Genomic DNA, 17,072 nt, shown 5'->3' on the forward strand with positions numbered 1-17,072 from the left:
TTAGAAAAGTAATACTTTAATATTTGGTCTCAAGAGGAAAAAACACATATCAACAATTGTTTTAGGTAAAAAAAAAAGAATATTTTTATATCCGCATAATTTCCTTATATTCACATCAATATTTGTTAGTACTAAATATTTTTATATTAAAAATAAAAAATTAGTTTAAATTCATTCTTTATATAATATGATAATATTTTTATATATCCACATAAAAAATCTAACTAAACAAGTTTAATGAACCAGTGAGTGAAAACTTGCTGTATATAATTGGGGACAGGCATTGACCCTACAATTAAACTAAAAAAAAAGAACTTCGTCATATAGCGGCACGTATTTACATTACAGAAGCCATCCCTATATACGACTGAAACTGAATCGAGTTTTTTTCTGTTCCTGCAAATTCAAAACCCAATCTGAATCTTTTCCTTTCCTTCATTTGAAATTGACCTTACCCACCCAGATCCCAAATTCCCACCTTGTAAATTATCCGCCTTATTTTCCCATTCCAAGGAAAGAAGCCAATCCACGACCGATCCAATGCCGCTTTGAATCGCGTGCCGTCCTCCTTCCGTGGGAACATCTTTGTTGCTTTTGAATTCGATTTTTGGAGCAGTTGGGCCGATGAGTAACATGTCACACTGTTTCTGAAACACAAAAAGACCCTTTTCTTTAATTCCCTTTGGAACTGCTCCGTGTTTGAAGAGTGTAAGAGAGAAGGAGAGTGTAGTGAATGGGGATGGGTTCCAAAATGGAAGGACCGTCTACCCCAGCAATTCGACGTGACCCATACGAGGTATTGTCCGTGTCGAGAGACTCAACCGATCAAGAAATTAAAACGGCTTACAGAAAGCTTGCTCTTAAGTACGTTCTCCTCTTTCGATTCCCGTTTGAGTTTTTCTTTTCTTTTTCTTTTATCATTATTATTGTTGGAATTTTTCATGTGGGTACTTGCATATGCGGTTCTGTTTGTTTTGGAAGCTGCTGTTTTTTGTTTTCTCCAAGTGTGCTAGGTTTTCTTTTGTTTTGTTGTGTAGTTTTTTACTTTCTTATGCAAAGGGAATGGTTTCCATCTTGTTAGATTTCGGAGATTCTTTTTATGCAAAATAGGGTTTCTCTCTGAATTTTTTCTTGTGTTAAACGCTACTACAATCTTCTTAAGCGAGGTTTGTTAATTGAAGAACCTTTGAGGGTGACGAACATTCTTATCTAATCTGATAAGTTGTAACCTTTCGTGTTATAAAGTGCACTGAATCGAAGAAAGGGACTAGGGTGCAGAGATTGGGGAGGAGGATTAAATACGGTTAGGATAAAACTTATTCAGAGTTTCACTTCAGTAATCTATACAATAAAGCTTTGCATCAGTTTTTTAACCGAAGGAGCGGTCTAGTATAGTGGCCATAGCGGACCAAATAGTGGGTGAATAGCGGCTGGGATGACATTGCCTTGTGTTGATTCCAAAAAAACCCTCTGAACAGAGACATTAGGGTTTTTTTGGGGGGCTATTTTTGGGATTTCATATTTCTAAAAATGAAATCTACAGCTGTAATAGTAGTGAAAATGACTAAGAAGACTTGGATTCAGAAGATGATGATTGGTGATTCCTATCTACGAAACTTGTATTTGACTTTTGTTGGTATTTAAGACACCTATGACTTTCTATTGTTAATTATGATCATGAATTCAGAATAAATTTTTATCATTTTTGAGAATTTGTATGCATACAATATACATTGATAAACTATAAAAATTTCAGAATAACAGCTATCTTGCTATAGCGTTTTATGGGGTCAGCCACTACTCGCTGCCATCTGGTATTCAAAACTCTAATTCTGTTTTTTGAACCACACCAAAAGCATCTAAGGAAATACAAAGATTTATCCATAGTTATGTCAGTTTTTTGTTTTGGTCTTGTAGAATTGAGGAGTTTGTTTACTTGTTTTCTGGTTAAGAATGACAATTATGATGATAATGTCTGGAATCTTTTTACACATCTCTATACGATTGACAGGTATCACCCTGACAAGAATGCCAGCAATCCTGAAGCTTCGGAGCTATTTAAAGAGGTTGCATATTCTTATAGTATCTTGTCTGACCCAGAAAAGAGAAGGCAGTATGACAGTGCTGGATTTGAGGTCCATTTCTTATTGTCCTTTCCATGTTTTCTCTCCTTTTTCTGTTTTTCATTTTCAACTCTTCCTACAGTGTGAAAACAAAAATATGGTTTTTGACATGGAAGAAAGATAATATTATTGGGCTGGCCAAAGTAGCTAACAGATAAGAAATGCATTGCGTGACTAGTTTGCTGTGTTTCTTATGGGGAGCATGTTTTAACATCTTAATTTTCTGGTGATCTATAACCAAACCTGCCAGATTGTCTTATGTTCTTAACTTTTACATCTCAGGAGAGAGGAATTAAATCATTCATATTGCCTGCCTGCAACTTGGAATTCAAGTAAATTGCATATCTGCAGTTATTATATTTATTTAACCAAAATTGGTTTCATGCATGCTAATTGGGAAATTTTGGTCATTTATTTCAGTGCTGACTTCCTTTACATAAGTGCTAGTTTTTAGTTTTCCTATCTTGATTTCTTTTGGTAGATTATTATCTTTGCCTTCAATCCATACATTCATCTTCATTGATATGGCTTGCCAATTCTCAGAGAATTTAAGTTTCATCAGTATTCTTCTCCTTTTATGGGTGTAAATGGCTCGATTTATGTATCATTATCTGTATATATATCTCTTGAAAGCTTTTTGATGTTTTCATTCATATTCTTCATGATATAGTTCTATTTGAAATGCAACAATCTTTAAGATGTTCTGCCTATACTTATCAGGCCCTTGATGCTGATAGCATGGACATGGAAATTGATTTATCTAATCTTGGGACTGTGAACACAATGTTTGCAGCTTTATTCAGGTGTGCATTTTATTGCATGACTATTTGTTTTCAAAATTATTTTGCTTTGTTTCTGATTCTATTTTGTTACAGCAAACTGGGTGTCCCTATCAAGACTACCATTTCAGCTAATGTTCTTGAAGAAGCTCTGAATGGAACAGTTACAGTCAGACCCCTTCCAATTGGATCATCAGTCAGTGGAAAGGTTCTTACTTTCATCATGATGGATGAAGCAAATAGTCTTCTTGGTGGTGTATTTGTTCCACTTATGTCACAATTTGTTGCAGGTAGAGAAGCAATGTGCTCATTTCTTTGGTGTGACAATAAATGAGCACCAAGCTGAGTCAGGCATTGTAGTAAGAGTTACTTCAACTGCACAAAGCAAATTCAAGGTATCACTTGTTCACTTGTGCCTTTATTATAACAATTCCTTTGTCTGTTCATCTGTTGTGATTTTGCTTCTGGTCAGTATGGTATTGGATTGAAATATTGAAGGCTGATTTTTCAGTTACTCTACTTTGAACAAGATGCGAATGGAGGCTATGGTTTAGCATTGCAGGTAATCTTCTTTGTTCTAGTGCCTCTACAGAATCTACACTTACTCCCTCCTCCCCTCGTGACTTTTTGGTTTAATGGATGAGAGTATAAATCTTGTGATACCAACTCTAGTTAGAATCATTACCCTTGATTCTGTTGAGAGTTCATATCTGGTGTTTTTTTCAACTGTGGATGTGTCTAGACTATTAAGATTATCCAACTGTTATTCATTAACAAATAGCTCAATTTCTCTCTCCTCCACTCTCTAGCCTCTCACTTTTTGTAACATAATATTGACAGCCATTGAGCATTAGAAAAAAACTTGTTTTTTTAATAAATAAAGTGAAAAGCACGACAGCACAAATCTGAATACTAGCATTAAGCCTTTGGCATTGTGGTAGACTGTTACTTGTGTTTCTCATCTGGATAAAACATCAAAGTTGGCCATGGATTATGTAAAGTGATGCTAAGCTCAAAAGTCACAGACATAATTATTTGTAGGAATAATGTTAAGATACACCACATGAATTGTTCTTAAGCTACTTGTAATTGATTTGTAGATTGCAAAAACTGCAACTAGTTATTTATTGATGCAACACTTATGCAATCTCATTGGAGTGTATATTTATATTTAACTGATATTGTAACTATCTTTCTATACAGGAAGACAGTGAGAAGACTGGCAAGGTGACATCTGCAGGAATGTATTTCTTACATTTTCAAGTGTATAGAATGGATTCGACGGTGAATGCGGTATGAAAATTATGTTCGTTAGGTTTCTTTTTCCTTTGGTGCTGGCTGTTTGGGAAGTGGTGGTTACTGTTAGTGCTATGTGCAGTTAGCAATGGCCAAGGATCCTGAAGGGGCCTTCTTTAAAAGGTTGGAAGGTCTTCAGCCTTGTGAAGTCTCGGAACTAAAGCCTGGCACTCATATATTTGCTGTTTATGGTCTGAATAATTTATCTTATATTGTTCTTTTGCCAGTTTAGGCTATTTTTATGTAAAACTATTTTAAGTTACATTACATATACTGATTCAAGTTAATATTGTTTAGGAGATAACTTCTTTAAGACTGCTAGCTATACAATTGAGGCAGTATGTGCAAAATCATATGAAGATACCACCCAAAAACTGAAGGACATTGAAGCTCAAATTTTAAGAAAGAGGAATGAGCTACGCCAATTTGAAGCAGAATATAGAAAGGTTATTATTCTCTTAAGTAATTTATGGTTAGAGTTTGTCTTGAGACACTTGTAGTGAGTGTTGTTTCGCTTAATGCTTTTCAGGCATTGGCACGCTATCAGGAAGTGACAGACAGATACACAAAAGAAAAACAATCCGTACGTACACTTTGTACTTGTGCCACGGTTACAACACCAATGTATATCTAGAAATGCAGGCATTTGCATTATTTTTAATACTAATTTTGCCCACAGTTTAGATGATAATTAGTTGAAAAAGTTGTATCTGTTCCATATAGTTGTGGAAAGCCAGATATGTCACAATTTTCTCACTTGGCTGGCCAAAAATAGGGCCAATAATCAGTAGTTATTTCAAATGTATATAATTAAAAGGGGGTGGGGGCTGGGGAGGCCCGACCAAGAAAAGGGTATAATGGAGTTGGTGGTGGATCTATGGACATGGAGATCCCTTATATCAAAAGTCTTCCTGGTGGGTGAATCTGTACATGGAGGCTAGGCGGCATGTCCCACGGCCGTGGAATGGTGGAGAGCATGGCGGTGCAAGGTAGAGCATGTTTCGCTTGAGGGAGAGGCTACCTTGTGAAAGAATCTCATATTTGAGGGAGAGGTTGTTGGAGTACAAGTGAGGTGAAGTCTCACATTAAATAAAAATGAGAAAATTGAGTACTATAAAAGTGAGAAGAAAATTCATAAATCCAAGCCATAAAGTTTTGGATTAAAGTGTGATGTTAAGTTCATTTTATGTGGTTAACAAAGACATTGAGGAAATTATGGAACCATGATTTAGTTGATTTCACCATTTCCTTTGCAATTTTTTTGAATTTGAAAAAAAAAAAGTGAGAACAAGGTGATACTTTTGTAGTTATAGGTGAAAAATATGTGAACTGAAAATAAATTGTTATTTTTTTTGTTAAATCTTTGTGACATTATTGAGGCCTATCTGCTTTGGTATCCAGGTAGACGAGCTTCTGAAACAAAGGGATGGTATCCATTCTTCCTTCTCCATTGTGAAGTCAACCAATATTAGTGGAAGTGGTAGCAATTTAAGCAATGGAAGTTCTAGCAAAATTAATGGTGACGAGAGTCCAGGGGAAGATGGAGGGTCAGATGGCAAGGATAAATCAGGCAAAAAGAAATGGTTTAACTTGAATCTTAGGGGTTCTGATAAGAAGTTGATTTAATATTATTAATTAAACACTTGATTTATTTGTCAGTTTCAATCAGCTTGGGTTGCAGTTTTTGTCTAGATTATTTTTCTCTGCTTGGTTCAGCCAAGCTGGTTAATCTGTTCATTGGTAATGTGATGCATTCGAATGAAGGTATACAGTATTTATCTTACTGTTTCCAATATTTTTGTTACTCCGACAGACCCACATCATCCAATTTCCTTGTAGCGACCTGTATACTTATAATTTTTATATTGTTATTTTGTAATGATATATTCATTCTTGTAAGTTACTTTCTTCATCCTTGCTCTGTGACTGTATTTAACACTGCAGCCTCTTCGAAAAAGATAAAAACTGTATACATATATAATATATTTATATTACATAACTGAATCTTTATTTTTGAAAAGAGGATAATTTTTATAGAAAATAATTATAATGTAGCGATTATAATATTTTTTAATTATAAATTATCACTCATGATAAAATTATTAATTTTTTATTTAAATGTAATTTTGGTTTTATTATTTTAAAATTGAGTCATTTAGTTTTTGTATTTTTTAAAATCGGTAACTCTAGTCTCATTATTTTAAAAAAGAGAGACATTTAGTTCTTCGATTTTATAAAATTTGTAATGAGAAAAAGGAGTATATATTGATAGTGTAAATTTTTTTACCGTCATTTAATTACAATTATGTTTTTTTTTTCATTTATAATATTCGAATCCGAGACCTTACTTAAAAAAATTAAATTCAAATTCAGAATCATTCAAATCAATTACTTATTAATGAATGCTTTGATACTTCCTTTGAGAGAGAAAAAAACATATCATATCAATTAAGAAACTAAGTTAATTATATGTAATTGCATCAACTTCAATTAAAAAATTATTTTTTTCTCAACTTATTCTTCATTAAAACTTAGAATTAAGGATATAAAAGAGTCATTGAATCTAATAACTTAATTAAATGAAGGTTATTTTAGAAATGTTAACATTATATAAAATATAAATAGTTAAAATATTTTTATATTTGAAATTAAAAAAAAAAGTATTTTCTTATATTTAAGACCACAAAGAATATATGTTAAAACATCAAGTATGTCGTAATTGACTTTGACTTAATTTTGGTATAAACTTATACTTTCAATCTCTATTATTAAAAACTTTTTATCCACATTCATTAATTTGTATGTGTAATCATCTAACATTCAAACATTCATGTGTACCCAAAAAAAAAATGTCACATTTATTAATTGGTATGTGTAACAGTGTAAGTGTTGGCACTTGGCTGAGATTCTTTCCTCCCCAAAGCTTTTGTCGTGCCTTTAACTCCTTATATTTTGATAGGGCCTAAAATTGGTTTTTTAGTTGAGCCTAAGATAATAAGCCCAACTCTTTGAGTTTGGAAATAGTTTGCTACTTTGTTTGAGCAGAAACTTTGGGTTGGGCTCCTTAAAATTTGAGAAAAATGTTATACACTAGAATCCTTTATCAAGAATTTTTTGACAAAAAGAAAACGATATTTTTTTTTATGATAATTGCATAATCGAGTGGGTTGTACCATATTCGATCTAATAATTACTCTTTTGAATCTTATTCAATTTTTTTTTAAAAAAAAATATTTAATCATTAAGGTAAAATATATTTTGGGTCTCTTTAAAAATTTTCAAATTTAATTTGTCTTCCAAAAAAATTTAGTCCTATTTTCATTTCTCCAATTTAGAAACTCATTTTTTCTAATCCTCAAAGTGTCTCTTCTAACAGTTTATATTCACCATTAAATGTAAATTATAACCAACAATAGCTGAAATCATCAACTTTGTTGAAGTCCCCTTTATCTATTTTTGGATCATAGTAATCTTGAAAAGTGATAATAACTCTTCAAAGGAAAAAAGTTAGAAAAAAAGAAGTAAATAATCATTTTTGTTCCTAAATGTGTAATTCGCTAACTAATGCGTCCCTTAAATATGAAATTATAAAATTTAGTCTCCGAAAGTGTAAAAAGTGCGACAAATATATCTGATCATTAACTTTTATCCATCATCGTTAATAAAATAGCTTACGTGACACAGAGGGACAAATTTGTCACTAAAATGATTGTCAACGTGATCATCCTTAATTATCAACATAGGGACATATTTGTCATATAATATTTTCTTAACTTTTCGTCTTTCCACTCTCTGGGAATAGGAATGGTTATATAGTCACTTTTGTCTCTAAATGTGTAATTCGCTAACAAGTGCGTCCCTGAAAAATGAAAATACAAAATTTACTCTCCGAAAGTGTAAAAAGTGCGACAAATATATTCAGTTGTTAACTTCTGTCCATCACTGTTTATAAAATAGTCAAGATTTGAAGAAGTAAAATATGAGATATATTTATCTTTTATTTATAGTAAATTTTGACTAATTATTATAATTTGAAAAAAATTGTAATAATTGGTACACTGTTACAATGTTTATTTTGGTAAACTGATGTAATGTTTATTTGAGATAATTTCTATTGTGACATACAAATTATGGTTGATAATCAATATTATCGTTATTATTATGTTTGTGTTTAAATTATGTTTGTCAATATATATTTTTTAAGTGATTATTGTAATGTTATGCTTGAAATTATTAAAAAAAGATAAAAATTTATCTTCAAATTATATTTTACCCTTAAATGAAATGAAATTTCAAGCCTAACAAATTACTCCAATAGAAATATATTAATATTTAGGTCCAATAAAAAAAATAGTGACATTTTCATCCAATAATGATAACTTATTGACATTTTGGTCCAATGGAATGTATTGGTATTTAGGTCCAAAAAAAATCATTGACATTTTCCTCCAATAAAAAATATTAACATTTTCGTCCAATAAAAAATTACTAATATTTACGTCCAAAAATTGCATCTTCCTGATATTTTCGTTCAATCTAGTCAGCATTATCACGTTGACCATTTCAGTGACAAATTCGTCCTTCTGTGTCACGTAGGCTATTTTTATTAATGGTGACATACAGACGTTAATGGTCGGATATATTTGTTGCATTTTTTATATTTTTTGGGACTAAATTTGATATTTTCATCTTTCATATATGCATTTGTTAGTGAATTACACATTTAGTGATAAAAATGACTATTTATCCTATGATTTATTTGGGGAAAAATTAAAAATGTTGGATGACTCAAAATTACAATACATGAGTGAATGAATATTTTCTAAGATGCTATGTAATAAAGGAGTTTTTTTCTTTTTTCTTTTTACTGAATATAAGAAAGGAGTTAAGTTGTAAAATAAAACGACAGTTATATTGATGTCATTTAAGAAGTAATAATATTCTCTAATAGCCATTTTAAAAAATAAAATAAAAAATCAACTCCCTGCCATATCGTGGTACTTTTGAAAGGAACAAATCAATATATTGGTTTCTCTTAAAAAAATTATTATTGACCTTACCGTTTGACTCATAAGAAACTCTACACTGGGTCTAAGATGCTATTATCATATCTTCATTAACTTGCAAACAATAAATTCCAAACCTAATCCAGCAAGGTTTCTTGTACACTCTATACTTGCTCTCGTGACTTGGTTTTACTTGATTTCGATTCCTAACCAATATATGCCGGCATCGATAATTTGCCGAAATTTTCCAATGATTGATTAGAAATTTGAACATTCACGCATAACATAATATAGTCATATATATATGTTGAAAATAAGTACCATAAATTGGAACACTATTTAGCTTTAGAAAATTTGAGCAGACCAGTTTTTTTTTGTTGGAAATTCAAGCAGGCCAGTTATTGGACGTTTACTACTGCTAACTTTGTTTTCGTGGGCTCTATCGGCGAAAACTTCTAAGTTTAACAATTTGGTTAGAAAATAAGTACCAATATTTAAGCTCTATTATCTTTTTCTTTTTCAAGAATTATAGAAAGGCACAAAATGCCTCTTTTTCCCTTGTTAGGATAACATTGGTAATAATACATTGACTTCATTGCAATTTCTTTTTTTATTTTTCCCAATCCAACCTTATTTGGAAAAGTACCTTGATTTTTGACAAAAACTTGCTTTCAACTAATTCCATGTATTAGCCAATGTGGCAATTTGGTTAAAAAAATGTATTGGCCATAATTTGACAAAAAGTTATTATTTGAAGATAAAACTATAATAATAATTCTTAATTGGTTGCAACGAATTTAATTATTTATTTTGGGCATAAAATTAGTCTTGGATTTACTGAATTAGGTTCCTCCTTCGATCAAGCTTAAGGTATGAGAATCTAATGTAGAATTGGGTTTATATGCAACAGTTTTGTGGACAGTTTCCTTAGCAATAAATTATCTCATTTTCGTACGTATAGGTTGGTGGGTAGCTAAGTAAAGCATGTTTTTTCTCATTGTTGTTTAAGGACAAAACTTAATTTACTCAACGGTTCTATCAGGAATTCAGCCTGAAAGTTCTTTCACATTAAGACTATATGAGTTCTCTTCTCATATCAATTCTATTATAATTCATTTTATATTTACTACTACTGCCTTCGCATGCAATTGAAAAAATAAAGAGGAGATCATAATAATTAATAAGACATTATTTGAATTGGAAAACAAATATTTCTGGCATATTAGTGAATATATAATAGTCTAAGTATAGCAAGATTTCGAGCACCGTTTCAGTCAACTTCATCTAATTTTACATTTATATGAATACTTTATTGTTATATACTATAGTCTCTATTAGTTTTGATCATAGGAATCTGAATCAATATTAATTTTTCTTTACAAGAAAGACAAGAGTTCCAGAAAAATGAAAGTTGTCTTATGTTTGGCAAAGGTGGGGGGAATGAACATTGAGAATCTAGGTTGGAGAATGAACACATATAGATTAAAAAAATTCCAATCATAGGAAATGGAACTTAATTAAATAGGAATCAAGGTGGAACAGCCAAAATTGGTATGTGGTATGTGGTAAGTGATCACTGGTCAATGAAGATAATTAATCTGGAGGGCTGCAAACAGTTTAGTGCCCATGTGGAACTAACAAAAATCCTGTGAGAATACCTCTTGTTTTCTTTATTATAGATTGGTGATAATGTTAGATTTTGTCATATATGTCACGTGAAAATGTCCCCTAAGTATGGATGCCTTTGGGTTATATGTTATGTGAGTGGCATATTACATTAGCATATATAGTCGTCTAAATGTTCGTCACTTTATTAGCAAACCGCGCACTTGTTCTTGTCTCATTGATTGACTACAGTTCCCTGCCCTAAGATCTATCAAAAACTTCATTCTCGGGAACTTTATATGCATATTTAAAACTCATAAAAAGCACAAGGGATTTTCGAATTACGTTCATTTTTTTTGTTATAAATGTGGACATTGTTGACCATTTAATCTAGGCTTACCTTTCACGTTGATTACATTATTAATTCTTTAGTTTTGTTGATTATACGAGAGAGAGAGAAAGAGAGAAGACTACACATACTTAAAGCTAACTCCACCCCCATAAAACATCCAACAATTTGGTTTTTAAATAGGGAGAATATTAATTTTTAAATGAAGTAGGTAATGTCACTTGGAATACATGGAGGGGCTAATTGAGTCATACCCACATTGTTTGGGGGTGCTTAAAAAGCACTTTGAACATATCTATAAAAAGGATTTCCAACTTGAAATCTAAGTCACATTGAGGTTATCTTTTAATCCTTTATGGATGCTTCCAAAGTAATGGTTGCAAAAAGAAACAAAGATGATTAGAAAGTTAATGGGGGGTTCTAATATGATAGGATTATGTCTATCAATTATCTTATTAAATATTTTGATTTATGATTTCATTGGTTAAATTCACTATAAGCACAACTTGGTGGGCCATAATCACGATCCGGGTGATCTTAATGATAATATGGGCGTCACTTCAATCAACAACAACAAAAGAAAGCATGATTAATGCCCTCCAGGGAAGTGTTTTTTTCTAAATTTGATGGTGGAAACCATTACAAGTAGTAGTTCAAAAATTTAATAAATTAACACCAATTAATTCTTTTGAGGACAGTTGTTTATCAATCAATACTAATTGTAAAGTGTGATTGGGCAATCTTCTCAGCATCCCCAACTTAATCATATCAAAGACATACTATAAATTTTAAGTGTTCATGTGGAGCAAGTGCATGCCATAAAACTTTCATGTGGTCCCAACGCGGGTAGTGCCTACTTATGTAGGTCAAAATAGTATAGGTAAAGAGTTTTTTTTTTTTTTTTGTAGTAAGGTACTAAATAGCTTAGTTAAGTGTTTATTGCATTGAGTATTTAGTATGTATAAATTATTTCCGTAAGTTGTTTTATAAAGCATATTCAAATAAGTTTAAAATAACTTGTGAATATATATTAATAGTAAAAAAATATTAGTTATTGGTATTAATTACCTTTTGTTACTATATAATTTTCATTATGAAAATTATTTTTTTATATAAATGAAAATTAAATTATTAATAAAAATATTTTATATCTATATTATTAACACAATAGATTAGACATGACAATGGGGCGGGTCGGGTACGGGTATTGTCTCTCCAATCCCTTACCCCGACTCCTCGACATATCTCCATACCCGTACCCGATACCCGACGGGTTTGAGTTTATTGTCCCATCCTCGTACCCGTCGGGTATCGGGTATCCCCAACTCCGTTCCACACACCATTTAGAAAAATATTTTTTTTTGTAAAAAAATATTAAAAATTTGATTTTAGAAAAAAATAAATTGATTGTTAAACATTTATTTTTAACTACTTATATATCAATAAATTTATTATAACACGTGTGTCTACATAAATAGTTAAGAAAATAATATTAAATTATGTAAAAGTTTTAAAATAAAATTAACTAGTAATAAAAATTATATGTCTTTTGATTAAATTATGCAAAAATTCTAAAGATTTTAAGTGGCAGGGCGGGTTCGGGTTCGGGGTCGGGACAGGTCTAGTAATCCCATACCCGTACCCGTACCCGACTTTTGGTTATCGGGGAAAATCCGAACCCGTACTCATACCCGGTCAACTCGAGTATTACCCGTCAAAGTCGGGACGGATTCGGACGGGTACCCACGAGTACGGATTTTCTTGCCATGTCTACAATAGATCATATTAATTGATTATTATATTAGAAAATATAAATGACTATAACACCAATTGACGTGTCAAATAGTTAGTGTAAAGTCATAATATCTATATTAAAAAAGATAGAACAACATAAGAAAATACGAGTAATAGAAAACTGGGTAAAAAATCAAAACAATTTAGAGACATTTTGGTTGTTAATTTTAAAAATTAAAAAAGATATATTAATTTAATTTTTTAAAAAATATTTTATCAAACAAGATTTTTTCTTTTAAAAATGAAAAACAAATGCCCTTAACCTATAGTATGATACTATTTATTTTTTCGTTCATTCAACTGAATCCTAAGTTCACCACTGGCTATTCTATTTGGGCAATTTAATTTAATAATTTTTTTGGTGAGAATTTAGTTTAATTAATTGAATATGATGAAAGAGAAGGTCATAATTTTGAGTGGGATGCCTGAATCAGTTACAAATAGTAGATCGGACTGCAACGTTATTGCACCAGATCGTCAGGATATGATTCGGAAATTACTTATAATTGCCAAACATCCTAATCAAACAAATTAAAGCCGAGTGGGTAGAAGAAGAAATTAAGAAAGCCATTTATGGAACGCAACAACACACAAGATGAAGCCAAAAATTGGTACAAACATTTTGGTTGGTCACCCCTGGTCACAACAACAACCACTGTCTCTACATGAAAGTGCTTTTAACCTTTTTGAATGAGACTACACACATCTATATGAGATTGTCAATTTCATATGCATATATATGTTTTGTGTGTGTGTGTGTGTGTTTTGCTTGAGGGGAGGGGGGCTGTAGTGAGTAGTGACAGAGGCTGACTCCCTGAGCCTCAACCTATGGGTAATTGTTTTTTGTTATTCCCTTAAAAATATTTATTGAATTATTTTTTTGTGATATCGAGTTGGATAAAATTGTTATAGAAAATAAAACTTTCTTCAAAATCTTTAATGTAACTGCATACGCTTTTAAAAACTCAAAATTCGTAATTTAGTGAAAATAATCCAATTGACCCACGTGTCTAATATAATTAACTAATTGAATGAACTTTATAACCATTGCACAGGTTTTCCATCATATTTACACAAATTGAACAGACATATATTACTATTATAATAAATAATAAATCGCCCAACATCATTTTAATCACACAAGTATTTATTAAAAACATTTGAAATCCTGAAAAATTCAAAAAAAAAATTATTTTTTACAATTCAAAAAAATTTTATCATCGCTAAATTAATTTAAAGAATCATAAAAATAGAAATAATGAATTTATCATTGCTAATTAGGATCATTACTACTTAATTAGAGATAGAGATTTGAAGTTCAACTCCTAATCTCCTGGATATGCATTTGCATTCAATACTTATAGATAGTTTTGACTACAAGAAAAGCTCAAATTAGTCAGTCAATTACCATCGGCCTCTACCTTGACACTAAATGATTAGATGACACTAAACCACTATTAAAATGCTTCTTGTTATTTTTAATATATATATTTTAATTATTATCATTGGTCAAACATGCATTAATTAATAATTTATCAGAATTTCATTTGAACCCGAACACATAAAGCTATTCCAAACTAACTTTTTAAAATTTAAAATGTATCTTGTATTTCTTATTTTATCATCAACCTTCTTCCCTTCCCACTTTGTTAGCCTCCTTCTTACTCTTTCCCTTTCTTTTCTGTCCTTTTCATTTATTGATGATGTTCTTTTCTCTGTGTTATAAGTGGTTTTCGAGGTAATGAATATCAACGAAGATTGAGAATGGTGATTTTAGGTTTGTGGTGGTGGTTGCTTCTTTTCTCTTATTGGTATTTTGTTTTTGCATGTAGTGGTGGCTCTATGCGATGGCGATTTGAGGTGTATTTTTGGGTGTAGCATGGTGGCTCTATAAGGAGTATGATGGTGGTTTGGTGAATGTGGGTGGCAATGTGTGATGGCACTTTGGGGTTTGGTGAATTTGGGTGGTGGTTCTAGGGAAAAAAGAAGAACATTATAGACAATGACATTCTTTTTGTTCAACTTTCACAATTTTGTGTTGACTTAAACGATGACTTAAAGGTCAAACATATTTAACTGACACCCTCTAATTAATGTCTACTTGATTAATATTGGTCATGAAGTCATCACTTAATCGACACTAAAGTAAAATTTGTATTGACTTTTAACCATCATTGTTACTTTTGATTGTCACTCATTCTTGGTTCTCTTATATTGAATTCTGCCCATCATCTAAATAAAAGAAACATTGTGTTACATATTAACATGAATTTCATTTATTTTATAGAACACTTAAACTTGTTATCTTCATTCTCACTTTTCTTTCTCTTCACATAAAACATTTATTTTTGCTAAATTACAATTTTAGTAATTTTGGTCTCCCTATTTTTTCCACAATTTTAATTTTTTTTAATTCTTAATTCATGATTTTGCTAATTTAAAATTTTAGTTTTTCTCCCATTTTGCATATATAGATTTTTTTTCCTTCTAATTGAACCCTAAATCTAACATATTTTTAAGTTACCTTCAATAAATAACTCAAGCAATTAAAATGTAAAAATAAAAGAAATAAATATATGTAAAATTAAAGATTGGACTAAAAACAGAAAAAAATACGAAAACAAAATCGTAAATCAAGAATTAAAAGCCAACTAAAATTACAATTTAATGTTTTTTATATTTTTGAATTTTGGATAAACGGTTCGACCACTGTGGATCAAAATTTTATTAGTCCAACTCCTATTTAATATTGGGTTAATTGGGTCCATTTACTGGATTCAACCCACACTACTACAAATATTGCCTTTTACATCACCTGTGCTACGACGGTTATTTAGATAACCGATTTAAATAGTGACGCGGTGGCATTTTTGCAATTATTTTGAAAAAAATTACATTTTACGACATACATTCTAAGGCGGTTATTAAAAACCGCCTTAGAATGTTATATTATATAAAATTTACGCCGGGTTTTAGTGTAAAACCGTCGTAGTTGGGTTAAAAAAAAAAACAAAGCCCGTTAAAACCTAGGTAATGACGCGGTGGCATTCTAAGGCCTTCCCCTCTTCGTTACTGAACCCTAGCCCCTCTCCCTCCCTTTCCCTCAGATTTCTCACTTCCTTTTCTCCTTTCCATTTCTCACCTTCTCCCTCTCTCTTCATCTCTTCTCTACCCCTTTTTTGGTTTTCCTTACTCTTACGAATCAAAACCCGCAACTTTGGACGTCGTTGGAGGGCTTTCGTCGCTACCCACCATAACTTACGAGGTAAGTACTCTAAATTTCTCATTTCAGGAATTTGAAGCCTGTGCTTTGGCTAAGTTTTTTTTTTTTACCTTTACTCACATTTTTTTACCTCTTCCTTTGTTGATGTTGATTGCGATTGGGTTAAAAATATTGGGTGAGGTCTACATCATAGCTATGTTGCTAGATTTTTGTTGGTATGAAATTAATTGAGCGAAACTAATTGGATGTATATTTGCTGAGTTTTTACAATAATCAATCCATGTTAACACCCGCTTTCCCATTTTGATATTGCTCATTTGAGAAAATCAAATGATTTCAGAAAAAAAATACTTTTCGTTAGGAAAATCACAAACAAACATTTATTCTTTTGCTTTTTCTGAATATTGCTCCCATAGCAGTGATGACTCTTGTCAAACCGTGAGAGAAGAGAAGATTTTCATAAAAAGTCTCATGTTGGTGACCTTCTTTCCCCTCATTCTTCTTTTCTCTCTTCTTCTACACTGTTTCAGGGGTGACCACTGGTAGCAAGGTGTATTAGGTCCAATTCATAGTACCTGAAAGCACACTTTACTCAAAGTGGGAGGAGGTGTTAGTAGGAAACAACACGTCTGGATCCACAGGTTTGCCATATTTACGCTCCTTACAAAAATTATACAGTTATAAGCATTATGATATAGAATTTAGGTGGGAAAGAGAAAGACAGAAAGAAAGAGGGGAAGAGAGAAGGAAACAGAATAGAGAGGATGGTTAATAGTTTGGTTCAAGAGTTAAAACTGAACTGAACTCAACTGAATTAAAACATGGTTATTAAGAACCAAAGTGAACCATTTATTTTTCATTCTGAACAGAACTGAACTATTGCAAGTTCAGTGAATT

The 17,072-nt window shown here is 31.5% G+C and overlaps 1 protein-coding gene across 1 annotated transcript; it reads left to right on the forward strand.

Annotated features, from left to right (window-relative positions):
• Positions 1 to 309: 309 nt before the first annotated feature.
• LOC114372399 (chaperone protein dnaJ 15-like) lies at positions 310 to 6,097 on the forward strand. The gene is made up of 11 exons (XM_028329930.1): positions 310 to 864; positions 2,012 to 2,135; positions 2,844 to 2,926; positions 2,999 to 3,110; positions 3,193 to 3,297; positions 3,414 to 3,464; positions 4,106 to 4,195; positions 4,281 to 4,389; positions 4,496 to 4,644; positions 4,728 to 4,781; positions 5,600 to 6,097. The coding sequence occupies exons 1-11, from the start codon at positions 734 to 736 to the stop codon at positions 5,822 to 5,824; spliced, it is 1,233 nt and encodes a 410-aa protein (XP_028185731.1). The 5' UTR covers positions 310 to 733; the 3' UTR covers positions 5,825 to 6,097.
• Positions 6,098 to 17,072: the final 10,975 nt, after the last annotated feature.

Source organism: Glycine soja, chromosome 10 (assembly GCF_004193775.1).
Source record: "Glycine soja cultivar W05 chromosome 10, ASM419377v2, whole genome shotgun sequence".
Lineage (NCBI taxonomy): Eukaryota > Viridiplantae > Streptophyta > Magnoliopsida > Fabales > Fabaceae > Glycine > Glycine soja.